This window comes from Microcebus murinus, chromosome 2 (assembly GCF_040939455.1).
Source record: "Microcebus murinus isolate Inina chromosome 2, M.murinus_Inina_mat1.0, whole genome shotgun sequence".
Lineage (NCBI taxonomy): Eukaryota > Metazoa > Chordata > Mammalia > Primates > Cheirogaleidae > Microcebus > Microcebus murinus.
In genome coordinates this window covers 92,826,948-92,844,566 of record NC_134105.1, presented here as the reverse complement: position 1 = coordinate 92,844,566, position 17,619 = coordinate 92,826,948, and the positions used below count along the sequence as shown (strand labels likewise).

At 38.9% G+C, this 17,619-nt stretch overlaps 2 protein-coding genes and 1 non-coding gene across 4 annotated transcripts in view; all 3 read left to right on the top strand.

Annotated features, from left to right (window-relative positions):
- DENND2C (DENN domain containing 2C) overlaps positions 1 to 2,737 on the top strand; it is a 74,363-nt gene extending 71,626 nt beyond the window's left edge. For both annotated transcript variants that reach the window (XM_012778407.3, XM_020282199.2), the window contains exon 19: positions 601 to 2,737. In XM_012778407.3, the coding sequence (XP_012633861.3) occupies positions 601 to 632 (32 nt within the window). In that variant the 3' untranslated portion in view covers positions 633 to 2,737. The remainder of the gene's footprint in view (positions 1 to 600) is intronic.
- Positions 2,738 to 3,326: 589 nt separating this feature from the next.
- Positions 3,327 to 14,270, top strand: BCAS2 (BCAS2 pre-mRNA processing factor). The gene is made up of 7 exons (XM_012778412.3): positions 3,327 to 3,477; positions 3,585 to 3,677; positions 7,829 to 7,899; positions 9,407 to 9,568; positions 11,918 to 11,968; positions 12,800 to 12,880; positions 13,934 to 14,270. The coding sequence occupies exons 1-7, from the start codon at positions 3,385 to 3,387 to the stop codon at positions 14,058 to 14,060; spliced, it is 678 nt and encodes a 225-aa protein (XP_012633866.1). The 5' UTR covers positions 3,327 to 3,384; the 3' UTR covers positions 14,061 to 14,270.
- LOC142869650 (U4 spliceosomal RNA) lies at positions 7,938 to 8,078 on the top strand. The gene has a single exon (XR_012918230.1). It is a non-coding gene; the product is annotated as a U4 spliceosomal RNA (small nuclear RNA).
- Positions 14,271 to 17,619: the final 3,349 nt, after the last annotated feature.

Sequence of the window (17,619 nt, the reverse complement as noted above, 5' to 3'; positions counted from 1 at the left end):
ATTTCCTACAAGTCTCTAATTTTGCACTTCATACAGAAACACAATTATGATTTTTCAATTGTAGTTAATTATCCAATATGATATAAGAGAACAGTGGTGTAGCTAGCCTAAAACAATAAAGAACCTATATTCTATGGTATTTATATTGGTCTTTGAAATATATGCCCCCTAATTAGGCCCTGTCCTTCACTAGCTGCGAGACCATGGACAAATTATACCTTAGGCTGTTGTTTCATCTTTATAACACAGGATTAGATCAGTGGTTCTCAGCTCTGTCTACATATTGTAGTCTCTGGGGAGCTTAAAAAAAATTTTTCCCTGGGCTTCAGGAAATCGCTGAGGAACAAGCCAGGTGATTTTAACCTACAGTCAGGGTTGAAACCCACTAGATTACATGATGTCTGAGTTCTTTTCTGCCTCTACAATTAGACACTTGGGGCAAGGTGGGGTGGGGGAGGTGATTAAATGCATCAACTGATAGCTTGAGATGTGAGCTTAACTTTTGGGCTGTTCTGAATGACTAGGCTGTTGATCACTTGACTCAAATCTACAGTAAATAAAAATGAATTGAGAGTTCACTCTACCTTTTTCTCCCTTTAGGAAGTAAAATGAAATTTCTCCAGAAGAAATGAAATCTTTGATTGACTGTCCTCATCCTAATTAGAAAAGAAAGTGCCAAAGAAAATAGTTTTCTGAGGGTCAGGAGACCCTGAAGTATTCTACAATATTCTTGAAATTTTAAAAGGTCGAAGAGCGAGTCAGGCTGTTGGAGGAGGATTCTCCTGTTGCTGCTGTAGTAATCACTGGAGAATTGTTGGGAGGAGTATGGAACCAATGGTCTCTTTACTCTGCCACCAATTTTTTTATAGTGGTCTTTTCTGTTTGATTCTTTAGCTCATTCTTTGTGTTTTGTGCTTAGTCTGTGAAGGCAGTTGTCTTTTACAAGAGAAAGGCTTGTTGGTATTACATTTAAGAAACAGCTCAAAGATGAGATAATGAGAGAAATGCTGAGTTTAAGGTACTAGAGAGGCACTATATACAAGTGGAGAACACTAACCTTACACACATAATTCTCATCAGTGAAATATAATGGCAGCTTTAAACCCACAGGCTGCTTGACCTGAGCTAAGGAATATACTCATCAATATATCTCCATTTTTTGGTCTAATATTCTATCTAGGGGAATCTCACATATGGAAGTCCTACTTGTTAACACTGTTATTGAGTACCTAATAAAAGTAGACATCTTGCAGCTTCTCCTCCACATTGTGTGGCACTTAAGTAGCTTGTCCCTCACATGGCAACATTAAACTTTGTGGAATTATAGCTAATAGGATAATGTCCTTTCAAGGGCATGGGAACTACCTTTTTTTTTTCATTGTCCATCATGTACCATACACTTTGGTACATGTATGTGTATCCTCTCATTCAATCCTTAAATCAACTTTATGAGGCAGATATTTACATCTCCATTTTACTAATGAAGAAACTGGAATTCAAAGAGGTTAAATAACTTGCCTGTAGTTGTACAACAGAGACAGAACTGAAGCCAGGACTTTTCTTTTATGAACACAGATAAAGTTGGTTAGTTCTACAGATGGAAATTTGATCTCTGTAGAATTACAGCTCTTTAAAAATTTTTCTATTAAGTGTGCCAGAGCCCTGTTCAGCTCTGAGGATAAGAGACTTTTAAACTATAGGTGCCTGGATAAGACTTTTTATTCCCCTAGAATTGTTGGACTATTTGCTCTAATTAAATTGAACTCAGAATATGAACATTTCCTGAGCATACACAATTTAGGAACCCAGATCCTTAATATCTAAAGTAGTAGTAGTGATCAGAAAGAGGAATTTGTCAGTGATGGTGTAATTTTCATTGATAAATGTTATAGCAAATAATGTTTGTTTACTTCACCTTTTGCTGATGGTTTTAACTGGCATAGAAAATATTTATTCAAACTTACAAAACATTGTAAATTGTATTGTGATACAATTTATTGACTTGTACAGTATTGTCATTACAACCCATTCTGGTATGCCTGAATCTGAAGCAGACACCATTTAACACTGGTGCTGTGTAATATAATTCCTACGGATGTGGGTCCAGGGAATAGAACTGAGTCTATGTCTTTTTTTAAATGTTGATTAAGCAGCTTACCCCAGTGAGACTCCTATCTGACATTTCCCCATTTGGTCTCGTCTTACCCTGCAACCTTGAGGGAACAATTAATAATTAGGTGTTTATTAAATGGGGGTAGGAGGGTTTACTGTGGTGGATCCTGGTTATCCCTCTGTGAGGAGAACTTTGCTTTAGGGATGGGAGTCTTACTTTACCTAAAATCTGAAGCTGCATCCTTTCCTTGGGTTATTGTGTTTTGTTTTTATAAGTATTATGAATTCTGAACGTTTGTAAAAGAATTGCTCAAGATTTGTATAAAATGTTGTTTACAGAGTTTTTAATGAATAAATGCATAAAAATCCCACAAATCTTTTGGAGAATTCTTATAATGTAAAGCTCTTTTACCTTACTTAAATCTAGCTAGCACATTTACCTAATGTTAAAATTGGTCGTTGCCTTCTTACTTAAAGAGAGGCTGTTTTGCCCAGGAGCCAGGTAGCAGAGGTGCCCTGGCAGCAGTTTGAGTGATTGGGAGGTAATGAGCGCTATTACCCTAAGTCCTAAAGGCAAAATGTCTGAATTTTATACATGTCATAAAGGCAAAATAACAGGATTTTTAAATGTTGGGAGTGGTGGACAGTTATCATCCTCGCCCCGGAGGGAAGTTAAAGTTACTTTTGTTATGCAGGGCCTAAAAATTCACAATTTTACTTGGAGACTGGCGTCCACTCAGAGTCTGTGAAAAAATTGTACCGATCCAATGCAAAGATTTTCAGGGCGTCGAGAGCGAAGGATAATGGGGCTACGGCAAGAACAGCCTGACACAAAGGGAGAGAAGTTTAAGAGGAGAAAGTGGAAGGGGAATAAACCGAGAAACCAGTTTCTCTTTACCCGCCAAATCCTGCAGCTAGTTCCCTGCAAAAGTTCTAAAGAGTTTCCCTTCCAGATACCAACGTTCTGGAGGAAACGAAAAGTTCCAACTCCACCAAGTCGCCGCCACTCGCAGGCAAGAAAAAAAAGGCAAACCGAGGACGGCAAGTTGAGGTCTTCAGCAGACGCTGGAAATACAGGATGTGACGTCACGTCCGCCCCAAACAAAATAGCCCGGCAATTTCTAGCTGCCGGGCACATACGCCTTCAGAATTAGCTACTGAGCATGCGCCAACGTCAGTGCGCAGGCGACGTGAATTACGTCAGTGCTGAAGGCGGGCGTAATTAAATAGGACTGAGCCTGCGCAAAAGCAAGCGAACCTAAACTCTTTGTGATGGCGGGCACGGGCTTGGTGGCTGGAGAAGTTGTGGTGGATGCGCTACCGTATTTTGATCAAGGTTATGAAGCGCCTGGTGTGAGGGAAGCGGTGAGTGCGGGGTGGCTATGTGGGTGACTCAGCGCTCGCTGGCCTAGTACTGAAAGAAGCAGTTGACAATTCGCCGCTTCTACCCTGACCCTTGTTCTGGTTCTTAGGCTGCGGCGCTGGTGGAGGAAGAAACCCGCAGATACCGACCCACTAAAAACTACCTGAGCTACCTGACAGCCCCGGATTATTCTGCTTTTGAAGTAAGTGTGATGTCTTGATCCTGGATATGAACGAAGATTCCCGTAAACTTTTATTTTGGATTGAGAGCTTTAGTTACGTAAAAGTGAATTTTAAATTCCAGCTTAAATCGCTGTTTGCTTAGATGTTACTTACCTGTAACAGATAAGATAGGTAAGCTTTCCCTGGGGTTCTTATTCTGAAACCCGTAAAAGGACTTTCTGAGGCTCCGCGAACTCTCTAACTTAATGCAAAGGTTAATGTGTACACTTTTTTGAGATAGGGTCCATGCGTAAATTCTCACAGGAATTCTCTACTCTCTAAGGTCTACCTTACAGCAAATGATGTAGGGTTTTATGATATGTATAAGCTCAGGTACCTCAGCTCTTGTAGAACCACTGGAGAGCGGCCCTTGTATCAAAGCCTGGATATTTACTAAATGCATGTAAAGACTGAATGGACAGACCATATCTAAGAATATACCATTTTAAACGTTTAACCTACATATGCACCCAAGATACTAGTTAGGTCTAATTAGCTCAATGAAATACAAAATATCATTTCTAAATTATTGGATTCAGGCTGGGCGTTGTGGTTCACACCTATAATCCTAGCACTTTGGGAGGCCAAGGTGCTAGGATAACTTGAGGTCAGGAATTCAAGACTAGCCAGAGCAATGTAGGGAGACCATACTCTCTACAAAAAATAAAAAAATTAACCAGGCCTGGTGGCCCAGGGCTATAGTCCCAGCTACTTTGGGGCGAGGGTGCTGAGGCAGGAGGATTGCTTGAGACCAGCCTGGGCAACAGCAAAATCCTATCTCTTGAAAATATGTGTAATTATTTGGCTGGGCATGGTGACTCAAGCCTGTAATCCTACCACTCTGGGAGGCCAAGGCAGGAGGATCGTGGTGGCACACACCTGTAGCCCCAGCTTCTCGGGAGGCTGAGGCAGGAAGATCACTGGAGCCCAGGAGTTTGATGTTGCATTGAGCTATGATGACACCACTACACTCTAGCCTGAGCAACAGAGCAAAACCCTATCTCAAAATAAATAAATAAATAATTGGATTCAGGCATTTCAGGATGTACATATTTGGGGTTTCCCCCCATTTTATGTAATCATTTATTTATGAAAGGATTATGTTATTAAAAGGCATTGTTTATATTGAAGTAACACAAAAAAATGTTGGCTAAGTCTTAAGTAGAAGAAAGTTGTTTTCCTACACTTTTTCTAAATGTTGTTACTTAATTGTAGATGTTAACCACATTAAGAACTAAGTACAGACAGGCATAGTGGCTCATGCCTATAATCCCAGCACTTCGATAGGCCGAGGTGGAGGATTGCTTGAGGCCAGGAGTTTGAGACCAGTCTGGTCAACATATGGAGAGTCATGTGTCCACAGAAAAGTTTAAAAATTAGTCAAGCATACTGGTGCACACCTATAGTCCCAGCTATTTGGGAGGCTGAGGTAGAAGGATCCCCAGAGCCTAGGTGTTTGAGGCTACGATTTGAGCTATTTTCAGCAAGTAGCAGAGCAAGACCACATCTCTAATTAATTAATTAAACTATATAACTATATGTTTATTATCCCCATTTTTTTAGGTGGGAAAACTTGTGGCTTAGAGAGGCTAATTGACCAATATCTTAACTACTCTTCACACTGCTTTTGAAACTATTTATCCATTAACTTGTGTAACAACTATTTATGAAGGTCTTTTCTATGCTGGATATTAGAGAATAGGATAGGCAAGGTCCATACTTTCAAGTTCATTCTAGAGTGTTGAGACAGACAAATCAGAAAATATCAGATTATTGGTAAATGCTCTAATGCTATAGGGAGAATTCAAGTAGTGACGTGATGGAGTGACTGGGGACTACTCCAGATTGGATGGTCGAGGAAGACCTATTATCTAAACCGAGATAAGCTCAGACTATAGCTTCATGAGCAGGGAAATTTTTTGTCTTCTTCATTGCCTAGAACAGTGCTTGGCACACAATAGGCACCCGAATATTTAATGAATGCTTACTATGTGCCCAACATACCTGGAGTTTTTTCCTGGCTTAGCTTCATGAACACTGGCTTGGCCTATATTATGTACTCAAGACTGCTTTGCTTTTTTTTGAGATAGGATCTTGCTTTGATGCCTAGCCTGGAGTACAGTGGCATGATCATAGCTCACTACAACCTCAAACTCCTGGGCTTAAGCAATCTCCTCCCCCGCCTTAACCTCCTGAGTAACTGGAACTACCACCATGTCCAGCTGAGGATTTTTTTTTTTTTTTTTTGTATGGATGAGGTCTTGATATTGCCCAGGCTTATTCTTCATTTTTGTAGTTTCTCTTACCTAATTCTTAGTTATTACTCCTTGTCTGTCACTGTGCAGAACCTTTTAGCTAGAATGCCCTGGTTTTCTGTAGAAAACTAGGTAACCACATTTTCTTAGAGTTATGTGTATGTAATTCAGCAGTAACCCAATAAAAAGACTTTCTTCAACAAGAAATGCTTAATGTGAAACTTTTAAACATGAATGGGGCTTCTGGAAGGCCTTTTTTTCCCCCCAAACTCTTTAGTCTAATTGTTAGGATAGTTAAAGCCCTCAGAAAATTGAAATACATGGGATAACTGAAGTATTACTATAAATGAATATTTTGCTCAAGCATTTCTTTGTATTAATACTTAGGGTAGGAAATGTTCAGAACAGAAATGGGATAAGATATTGACCAAAACAGCGAACATAAAGAGGCACAGCTTGAAAACAGTAAAATTGCTAGAGCAGATAGCAGAACTGGTTACTTTTGCCCCTTCCCCCCTTCTCCATTCCTTGCAAAGAGTAAAGTGTGAAAACAGCCACCAGGACCAAAAAGAAAGTGTAAGTTTAGGCTCATAGCACTAAAGCAAATTATTTTGTTAAAGTCTTCTGCTTTCCCCATAACCATTGAGTACTTAGATCCCATGGTTCTCAACACTGACTTCACTCTATAATCAACTGGTAAGTTAAAAACAAAAATTATAATCATGTCCAGGCTCCACCTCAGGACCAATTAAATAAGAGTGTTGGAGAGGAGTGAGATGTGGCTGGGATTAAAATTATTTTGAAGCTCTCCATCTTAGTTTGGGTTTTTTTATTGTTGTTGTTGCTATAACTGAATACCTGAGTCTGGGTAATTTATAAAGAAAAGAATTTTATTTATTTATTTTTTATTTTTTTGAGACAGAGTCTTGCTTTGTTGCCCAGGCTAGGGTGAGTGCCGTGGCATCAGCCTAGCTCACAGCAACCTTAATCTTCTGGGCTCAAGCAATCCTGCTGCCTCAGCCTCCCAAGTAGCTGGGACTACAGGCATGTGCCACCATGTCCAGCTAATTTTTTCCTACATATATGTTAGTTGACCAATTTCTTTCCATTTATAGTAGAGACAGGGTCTAACTCTTGCTCAGGTTGGTTTAGAACTCCTGAACTCAAACGATCCACCCACCCGCCTCGGCCTCCCAGAGAGCTAGGATTACAGGCGTGAGCCACCGCGCCCGTCCAGAAATTTATTTATTAAACAGTTCTGGAGGCTGAGCAATGCAAGGTCATGGAGCCACAGCTTGTGAGGGCCTTCTTTGCTGGGGAGGATTCTCTGTAGAGTCCCAAGTCAGCACAAGACATCACATGGAGAGGTGGGAGCACACAAGAGAGAGCCAAACTGGCTTTTATAACAGATCCATTCTCATGATAACCCATTAATCCATTCATGATGGTTCTGCCTCATTGCCTCTTAAAGGCCCCACCTCTTAATACTGTTATGTTGGGGAATTAGTTTCAGTGGGAGTTTCAGAGGGCACAAATATTCAAACCATAGCACTCACCAACTGATTCTTATGTGCTGCTGTGATTGAAAACCACTGATTTAAGATTAATCCTTTTCTTCGTGGGCTTTATATATACTGGCTTTTCTGCCCGAGTATGGATTATGGAATTAAAATGGGGAGTAGGAGGTGGGGAGTTCTCCAGATCCTCCTAGCAAGCATTTAACCCAGAGAAGAATTAAGGGAAGGGAAATGATCCATTATAATGGGTACTATAAAGAATAAATAATCTAAGTAGGTTAAATCCATTATTCAGTGATTGTTAATTTCAGTTTGTCAATACGATCTTAGAAATAATTCTTCCTTTTATTTATATGTCAGACGGACATAATGAGAAATGAATTTGAAAGACTGGCTGCTCGACAACCAATTGAATTGCTCAGTATGAAACGGTAAGAGTATTAAAATTGAAATTAAAATTCAGTTTGTAAGCTTTGCGCAGTGGCAGTATCGTAGCCAATGAGGTTTATCCGAGGCGCGATTATTGCTAATTGAAAACTTTTCCCAATATCCCGCCATGACGACTTGAAATATAGTCGGCATTGGCAATTTTTGACAGTCTCTACGGAGACTGAACTAAAAAAAAAAAAAAAAAAATTCAGTTTGTAGTAACTCAATAAGCTGAAATTTATGAAGAATGTATTTGCTGGCTATGTTGGCAGTATTGAAAGACTGGGTGGTATGGAAAGAGAAAATGGAGTATGGGTCTAAATGTGAAGAATTATTATATCCCTTCCCATTTTTTTCTCTGTGGGGAGCATGGCTACATTAGTGCATGGGTGGGTGTGAGTGTCTTACAAAAATGATAGCCAAAGTTTTATATCCTACTTTTTTCCTTTAATATATGTTAATATTATTATATATTCTTCAGTAACATCATGTAATAGCTAACATTACTATACTTTATGTGAATATAATATAGCTTATTTAACCAATTCACATTGAAGTGAACAATTCTTTGTTACTATATATAATAGTGCTAAATCTTATTTGTAAATTGATTCTTAGTATACATAGGTTTTTTTGTTATTGCAAAGTTTGCATGGCATCTTCAGTCTTCCGTGGTTTTTACAATGTGCATAGACCCATGGGGCATTCTGTCGGGAGGAGGTATGAAGACTTGGCAGCCCCCATAATATGCCAAAATAAAAATAAATAAATAAATAAGACTTGGGGCCGGGCGCGGTGGCTCACGCCTGTAATCCTAGCTCTTGGGAGGCCGAGGCGGGCGGATTGCTCAAGGTCAGGAGTTCAAAACCAGCCTGAGCAAGAGCGAGACCCCGTCTCTACTATAAATAGAAAGAAATTAATTGGCCAACTGATATATATATAAAAAATTAGCCGGGCATGGTGGCTCATGCCTGTAGTCCCAGCTACTCGGGAGGCTGAGGCAGAAGGATCGCTCGAGCCCAGGAGTTTGAGGTTGCTGTGAGCTAGGCTGACGCCACGGCACTCACTCTAGCCTGGACAACAAAGCGAGACTCTGTCTCAAAAAAAAAAAAAAAGACTTGGGGCCGGGCGTGGTAGCTCACGCCTGTAATCCTAGCACTCTGGGAGGCCGAGGCGGGCGGATTGCTCGAGGTTGGGAGTTCGAAACCATCCTGAGCGAGACCCCGTCTCTACTAAAAAAATAGAAAGAAATTAATTGACCAACTAAAAATATATATATACAAAAAATTAGCCGAGCGTGGTGGCGCATGCCTGTAGTCCCAGCTACTCGGGAGGCTGAAGCAGGAGGATCGCTTGAGCCCAGGAGTTTGAGGTTGCTGTGAGCTAGGCTGACGCCACGGCACTCACTCTAGCCAAGGCAACAAAAGTGAGACTCTGTCTCAAAAAAAAAAAGAAAAAAAAAGACTTGGCAGTATATATGATTTTATGTATTTTGTTGTTTAATTTCAGATATGAGCTTCCAGCCCCTTCCTCGGGTCAGAAAAATGACATTACTGCATGGCAAGAATGTGTAAACAATTCTATGGCCCAGTTAGAGCATCAAGCAGTTCGAATTGAGAATCTGGAACTAATGTCACAGCATGGATGTAATGCCTGGAAAGTATATAATGAGTAAGAAGCTTTTTTTCTTTTGGTAAAACCCATCCTATTCAAAATTTTAGTATTTTTTAAAAGTTTGGGAGGTAGGGTAGGGGAAGTGGGATTGAAATTAATATAGCTAGACTTTGGTTTCTGATCATATCCTAGAACTACAACTCATATAAAAAGGCCACTACTTTCAGACCCACCTCAAAGCTCAGAGCACTAAGAGGACCTAAACCTAACTGCTACATTTTTTGTATAATACTTAACATTCGGAAGTATAAAGCAAATTGCTTGAGACTACCCCACTAACCAATGCTAGACTTGGAACTTGAACTCCATCCTCTGGTTATTTCTGTTTGAGAGCTGAAGCAAGAATGCAAAGCATCGCCTTGTTCACCTTCAGCTGGGTTGCCCAGCAACCCAGATTTTTCACTGCTGTGCACATGTCCATGAATGACTGCAAAATACTCCAAGTAGTGATTTTAGGACTACAAATAAATTTGAGTAGGCAGATTCATAAATACAGGATCCATAAATAGTGAGACTCAAAACTGTAAATTGAGAATTAACACCAGATTTTGCTGCCTAAATATACTGTTTCTGTTTCATGTAACTAGCTTTAGCTTTAGTATTTATTGTCTATCCAGAGTTCATTTTCCTTGTTTGTAAAATTCAGTGCTTAGATTATCTCTACCTCCTTTGAACCCTAAAGTTTCCTGAGTGTCTATTAACAATTTAAGTGGAGAAGACCATTGAAACTAATGACTGTATGGAAAACTTTTGTTAATTATGTTTTTCTGAAACATAATTATATAAAGCAACACCACAAAATGTAACAATCCAGTAGGCAAAATCCAGAATTTGGGAAACTGTACAAAACAGGCAACTCACTTGCTTTTGTGAATTTATTGCAAGGGGTAAAAAAGAAGAATGGGATTAGGGTGATTAAGAAATTTAAGAGGTCAATCAAAAATGTATTTCACAAGGTGGAAAAAAATGTCATCCTTATCCTCCAAAAGTTTTATCTAGTTGAGAAGACAAGAAGTTTTATGCCAGGTAACCAGTAGTCCATTTTTGGCAGTATAGGGGCAAGTACTACATTAGTGCTGACCCTCTCTCTTCTGAGTGACTATTCTTATTACTATGCAATCTCTTGTTTACATTTACTCACATAATAATACTCTATAGTGTTAATCATTCCCCTGCGCATATTTTGTCTCCTCCAAATCCAGTGGGTACTTCTGCAGAGGAAGTATGCTGTATTTTTTATCAAAGTAAATTTAAGAGGGAGGACAAGAGAAAGGACAGGGCAACAAATAAACTTTCAGGGAGCAGTAATTTAAAGGAAAGCTTGTCAGTGGTCGGAGGTCAGGAATAGAGCACTAAAAGTAATAGTCCTCAGCATAGAGTGTTGTAGCCGAGGAAAATAGGATGAGCTGAGGGAATGCTTAGAAAGGCACAGCTGTTTGAAGACTGAATTTTAAGAGAATAGCAGATAGTGCAAGGAAACCTGTCAGTAGAGATAGGAAAGTAACTCAGGTGAGCAGCAGACAATCAAGTCACAAAAGCCAAGAAACATTAGATCTAGAGCAAGAACACAGCAGGGCCAAGTGTGGTTGAAATGGATTCTAAAGATAATTGATGCACTGCCTTAAGAGGAAAGGATAGGATATGGAATTATATCTCAATAAAACTTATTTAAATTTTAAAGAGAGAGATTGAAATCTGTTGAAATACTTCTCCATTGATAATGAACACATAGTGCTATGTATTATTGAATTTTTGCCCTGTGCTAGTTAGAGCTGACTTGGACTGGTATCTAAATCTCTAGCTTTCTACAATGGTTTCTTTTCTTTTCCTCTCTCTAGTTAGCAGTAGACAGGAGAAGATAATGACAAGATAAATGTAGATACAGAAATACAGAAATAAAAAGGGATTGAGAAATACAGACATAAAAAATGAGTGTACTCTGATATATTCCATCTTCTCTGTGAAAAGAAGTCATGACTGTTTAAGAAGTGACAAAAGTACTCAAAATCAAAGTATCAGTAAACAGCTTGTCTCTCGAGTTTAAAAGACCTGAAACAGAGCCTAGCTCAGACACTTAACCTCTGTTAGCTTGAACAAGTTACTTCATCTTTCTGTTAGTTTCCCCACATATGAAATTGGAATAATAAATTATACCTACCTCAGAGAATTCCTATGAGAATTGAATTAGCTAGCATATATGAAGTGCTTAACATAGTAGTTGACACATACTGCTTACTATTTACTATTTTAACAGAAAAACTCGACTTTGTATGAACCAGATAGTTCACTTTTACTTGATACTCTTTGAATGTACCTTAATGTAATTTTTCTCTTTTCCTTCTTTAGAAATCTAGTTCATATGATTGAACATGCACAGAAAGAGCTACAGAAGTTAAGGTAATTTGAAATTGTTTTTTCTATTATTTCAGAATTAAATTTTTGTGGTTTTTTATTTTGTTTTAAGAAAGGTTCTTATGCTCTTGCCTAGGTTAGAGTACAGTGGCATCATCATAGCTCACTGCAACCTCAAACTTCTGGGTTAAAGTATCTTCCTTCCTCAGCCTCTCGTGTAGCCGAGACAACTGGCATGTGCCACTGCGCCCAGATTTTTTTTTTTTTTTTGTAGAAACAGGGTCTTGCTGTGTTGCTCAGGCTGATCTTGAACTCCTGGCCTCGAGTAATCCTCCCGCCTCAGCCTCCCAAAGTGCTGGGATTACACCTGTGAACCACTGCACCCAGCCAAAGTTCAAGCAAACCCTTAATAAATAGACAGTGGGAGGAAAAAGAAACCAGTGAGATTATGGTCATATGAAAGTAAACAATTGATCTACTCTCTCTGTCCAGTGTCTGGCACTGGATTTGCCCTACCTGAGTAGAGGAGAAATAGTGGCCTCAGGTCCAAAACCATCTCTGTCAGGCCCTTTGCACTTGTTAAGTGTACAGACGTAAAAGTATTCTTACAAGGAGAAAAAATTGAAGCGTAACATATAATCTGATTTTATAAACTAATTTTTACATACACATATAGGAAAGAGTCTGGAATGACACCCAATAGAAACTCAGCAGCATTTACCAGGAAGAAGGACACATGCATGGGAAGAGGAACTTGATTTATAATCTGTATTTGTGTGTGTTTTTGATTTTTCATAATGAGCATGTTTTATGAAATTTGTGATTTAAATATAATTAAATAAAATGTATTTGAGTAATATAAACAATTTTTTACAGAAAACATATTCAAGATTTAAACTGGCAGCGAAAGAACATGCAACTCACAGCTGGGTCTAAATTGAGAGAAATGGAGTCAAAGTGAGTATTGATAATTGCATCAGCTTTCAAATTACTATTCAAACACTATTCAAATGGGGTGCTGCAGGTGTCAAAGAAATGCTGCTTTCTGAATCTACCCTTCACTGTCTCTGCCCCTTTCTAGGTGTAGGCTTGGAAAGCAATGAGAGAGTTACAGACAAGAATTGAACCAATGTTAGATGATCCTGGTCTCAGTGCCATTTTTAGTCCCACATTTCTGGCTCTGAAAATCTTGTAGGAAGGGAGATTGTATACTTTTTCTTTCTTTTTTTTTTTTTCTTACTACAAAGACCCAGAAGACAGCCATACTTTGCTTGATAATTTGTCCCTTAGTTTTTTCCCTTTTGTTTATACCTTTTAAAAATATTCTTCTAAATATATATATACATTTATAAAAATCCCTAAATATGACCATGAATTTTGTGTCAGTTCTCTTTTCTTTTTTGCTTTGCTATTTCCCTACTCTTCCTCCCTTCATCACCCACATCATTCTTGTTCCACCCTCTCCTATGTATACCTTGTGTTATCAATCTCTTATGCATCCCTTCACATTTTTCTTCAGGTTAATATAATCTTATGAATATAGATGTGTTTCCTTTTATTTGTCCTAGAGTTTTTTTCAGGGGAAAGGGGAGCCTCCTTGAATCTGTGGATTATGTTTATCAGTTCTAGACTTTTCTCCACTATTTTTCTATTACTGCTGCCTCTGCCCTATTTTTACTTTTCTGTTAATCCAATTAAATATTATCTTCTATCTCTCTTTCCTGTCTCACTAATTCTCTACCCTGCTATTCCTAATTTGCTCTTTTATAAATTAAACTTTTTATTTTGAGATGATTATGTATTCAAATGCAGTTGTAAGAAATAATACAGAGATCTTCTGTGTACCCTTTACCTACTTTCCCACAATTGTGCCTCCGTTTTTAATATAGCAAGTTAAAAGTGAAGGTTAGTGTTATAGCCCTGCGTGAACAGTATATATACATTTTAAATAAAATGTTTAAAGATAAATTTCACATTGAGTAATTTTTCCTTTTCTTTTTTCTTTTTTAGTTGGGTGTCCCTGGTCAGTAAGAATTATGAGATTGAACGGACTATTGTACAGCTAGAAAATGAAATCTATCAAATCAAGCAGCAACATGGAGAGGCAAACAAAGAAAACATCCGTCAAGACTTCTGAAAAGACAAATTAAATTTGAGGGTAGAAAGGAAGAAAAGTTGGGCTTTCACAGAAGGCATCTGAACTTTCTCTGAACTATGAAGGACAGCGACAGCATTTCACAGAGACAGTTGATGGTTAAGTGTGTTTAGAAATCATAGAATATGTGAACTATTGTGTTAATTCTATTTGTATATCTTAGGAAAAATAAAAATTTCTAATTTGGTGGTATTTTTATAGCCATAAAGAAAACTTTAGGCTTTTAAGATAAATATGACTTTAGAATAAAATTATGTCATAGAATTAATTTTTGAGCCACTTGGACCATGTTTGTATCCAAGGACTTTAACATTTTCAGACTGAGCAGGTGGCTTATACCTGTAATCCCAGCATTTTGGGAAGTTGAGGCAGGAGGATTGTTTGATCCTGGAGTTCGAGATCAGCCTGGACAACAAAGCCGGACCCCATCTTACAAAAATTACCTGGTGTGGTGGCAAGCACCGTTAGTCCCAGCTATTTGGGAGGCTGAGGCAGAAGAATGGCTTGAGCCCAATAGTTTGAGGTTGCAGTGAGTTATAATGACTCAAACCCAGGCAACAGGGAGACAATGTCACCAAAAACATAAATAAAACTTTCCAACACATACAAGAATTTGAAAACTTATGGTTTATGTCTCTGTCTAATAAAGAGGTGGTTCTAAACACATTCTTGATTACCAAACAAGAATTCAGAAATACAATGACCCCATATATAACATTGTCATTGTCATCATCATCATAAGTTAACACATACATCAGGTTTAGTGTATGCCGAATACTGTTGTGAGCACTTTAGCACTTTGGACTAGACTTACATGAATAAAAGTCATTTAATCCTCACAGGGTAGTTTTTCCCATATATGGACATGTAACAGACACCAATTAACCTGTCAGAGTTTTATAGCTAGAAAGTGTCAGCCAGGTTTTGAGCCCAATAGTCCAGCTCCAGAGTTTGTTGTTATTCCTTATAAGGATTTGGTATAAAAGATTCCTATCCAATTCTTAAAAAATATTTGCAGTATATCAAAGGGTAGTCTTAATTTACAGACTGATTTACAAATCACAGAGGTGAACACCCTACCAGAAAAAAGATGTTCAGCATTAATACAAAATAAACCTACAACTTTTTTCTCTTTTTAATGCATGCCTGCAAAGAGACTCCAATCTAGAACTTTAAGACAGTTGAGAATCATATTTCTGTATTGAAGACAGATGGTGTGAACAAATGCAAATTGAATTTGTGATTCGTCTCCATTCCCCACCCTCTGCCCTCTATTATAAGGAAATTGGAAGAGTCTTCTGGAGAATCTGACTAGGCCAAGAGAAAAGACCTACTAAACTTGAAATTGAGGGTTTTCCAACAAATGATCCAGCCAGGTCACTGAGCAATAAGGCTCAACAAACATCACCACAACATATACAACTTTTAATCCATATTTTAGCTACCTACTTTTAAATATGAACAGATAAGGGAGGATTACCAGATAGGTAACACAAGTCTCCATTGTAAAAGACAAGGAACAAAACCATGGGTGGGCAGGGAGTGGTAAGAGAACCCTGGAAAAAACAGATGGTGTGTGAGTATACCTTTTTTTTGTCTTTTAAGAAATATATCTTGGCTGGGTGCCATGGCTAATGCCTATCATCCTAGCACTTTGGGAGACTCGGGTGGGAGGATTGCTTGAGGTCAGGAGTTTGAGACCAGCTTGAACAAGAGCAAGACCCTGTCTCTACCAAAAATACAAAAAACTGGGCAGTTTTGGTGGCATATGCCTGTAGTCCCAGCTACTCGGGAGGCTGAGACAGGAGGATCACTTGAGCCCAGGAGTTTGAGGCTGCAGTAAGTTCTGATCATGCCACTGCACTCCACCCAGGGCAACAGAGACTCTGTCTAAAAAGAAAAGTCAAAAATAAATGTCTTCAAGCTTCCCAAGAGCATCTCTGGAAGCCTGGAAAGAAGGTAATGGAGAAGAACCTTCAGAATTCTTACAAAAAATTATTTCCAACCTAGGACTCTATACACAGCCAAATTATCAGTCAAGTATATGAGGGTGGAATAACATTTTCGACCATATGAGATCTGAAAATCACTTCCTAAATATCATTTCTCAACAAGTATGTTGTAGAATATGTGCTTTGTAATGTTCTTTGTTAGGTAGAAGAGCTTTTCTACCTAACTTAGGGAAGAAGTAAAGGGACTTTTCCAAGGAGATTGGTGAAAGGGATTTCAAGATTACATCTGTACACTCCGTAGAAGGCAACCAGTTTAGACTGTACCATCTTTAGACACTAAGAAAGTCCAGGTGAGCCACTGCCAGTTTTGTTGTTGTTGTTGTTGTTTTTGGAGACAGAGTCTTGGTCTGTCACCCTGGCTAGAGTGCAGTGGTGTCATCATAGCTCACTGCAACCTCAAACTCCTGGGTAGCTGGGACTACAGGCATGCAACACAACGCCCAGCTAGTATTTCTATTTTTAGTAGAGACAGGTCTCACTCTTGCTCAGGCTGGTCTCGAACTCCTGACCTCAAGCAGTACCTCCAACCTCAGACTCCCAGAGTGCTAGGATTACAGGCGTGAGCCACCATGCCCAGCCAGCCTGCCACATTCTGACCTACACTTGGCTTGCTCTAACCTTATCCTGATGAAGTTCCTGTTTTCCCCTCCCAGACCTGCTGGAAGTGTTCTGTTATATCCTATTCTTGGACAGCTTAGAAGTAGGGAATTCATAGCTCATCTCTGACCTTATTGCTGCCAAATGTGAGAAGAACACTTGGGGAGAGATTTGTTGCCTTGCCTTTTCCAGGTTCTAGACATCACCTGCATTCCTCAGCTTTCCTTCCTCTGCAAAGCCAGCAGATTAGCATCTCTCTCCTCTCTGATCTCCAGGTACCTTCTAATAAACGTCTAAACGTCCTTGTGATTTCATTGGATCTACCCTGATAATGAAGGACAATCTCCTCATCTCAAGAACCTTAACATAATCAGGTGCACAAAGCTCTTTCTGCTATCAAAAGTAACACATTCACAGGTTTCAGGGATTAGGATCTGGACATTCTAGGGGGGCATTTTGCAGCCCACCATGGCTATCTACATGTAAGTGAATATGAAAGATAATTAATATAAAAAATGCCAAACAAGTACAGCCTAGCTATACAAAGAAAAGACACAATGTCAATGGTTAGATGAAGGCCCTAGGGAAAAATTAAACTGAACAAGAGGTCATGGTCTGGCTTCAGCTTCCCTGACAGTTACAAAGCCTATTCTAACAGAGAACAAAACTATAAGTGATTTCTGGGAAACAAAGGGCTTACTATTGTTGGGGTTTCTGGCAACGCTGGAATGCAGGCTAGGTACTGCACATTTGGCAGGAGTAACTCTTATAATTATACTATTGATGTGCGTACAACTTTAGTCTTGAATTCTGTTAATGGACATATATGTTAGGCTTTTGCTTATAATAATAATTAAATTTTAACCACCACTCACTAAAAACTGACCCTGAGAACATCTCCTTAGTCACACTTAAAAGTTCTTTGGCTTGTT

Bases quoted from the DNA above. Each gene is read 5' to 3' on its own strand.
- BCAS2 (XM_012778412.3), top strand. From the start codon at position 3,385: ATGGCGGGCACGGGCTTGGTGGCTGGAGAAGTTGTGGTGGATGCGCTA. The intron at 3,478-3,584 runs GTGAGTGCGGGG...TCTGGTTCTTAG, and splicing joins CGCCTGGTGTGAGGGAAGCG to GCTGCGGCGCTGGTGGAGGA. The intron at 3,678-7,828 runs GTAAGTGTGATG...TTTATATGTCAG, and splicing joins CGGATTATTCTGCTTTTGAA to ACGGACATAATGAGAAATGA.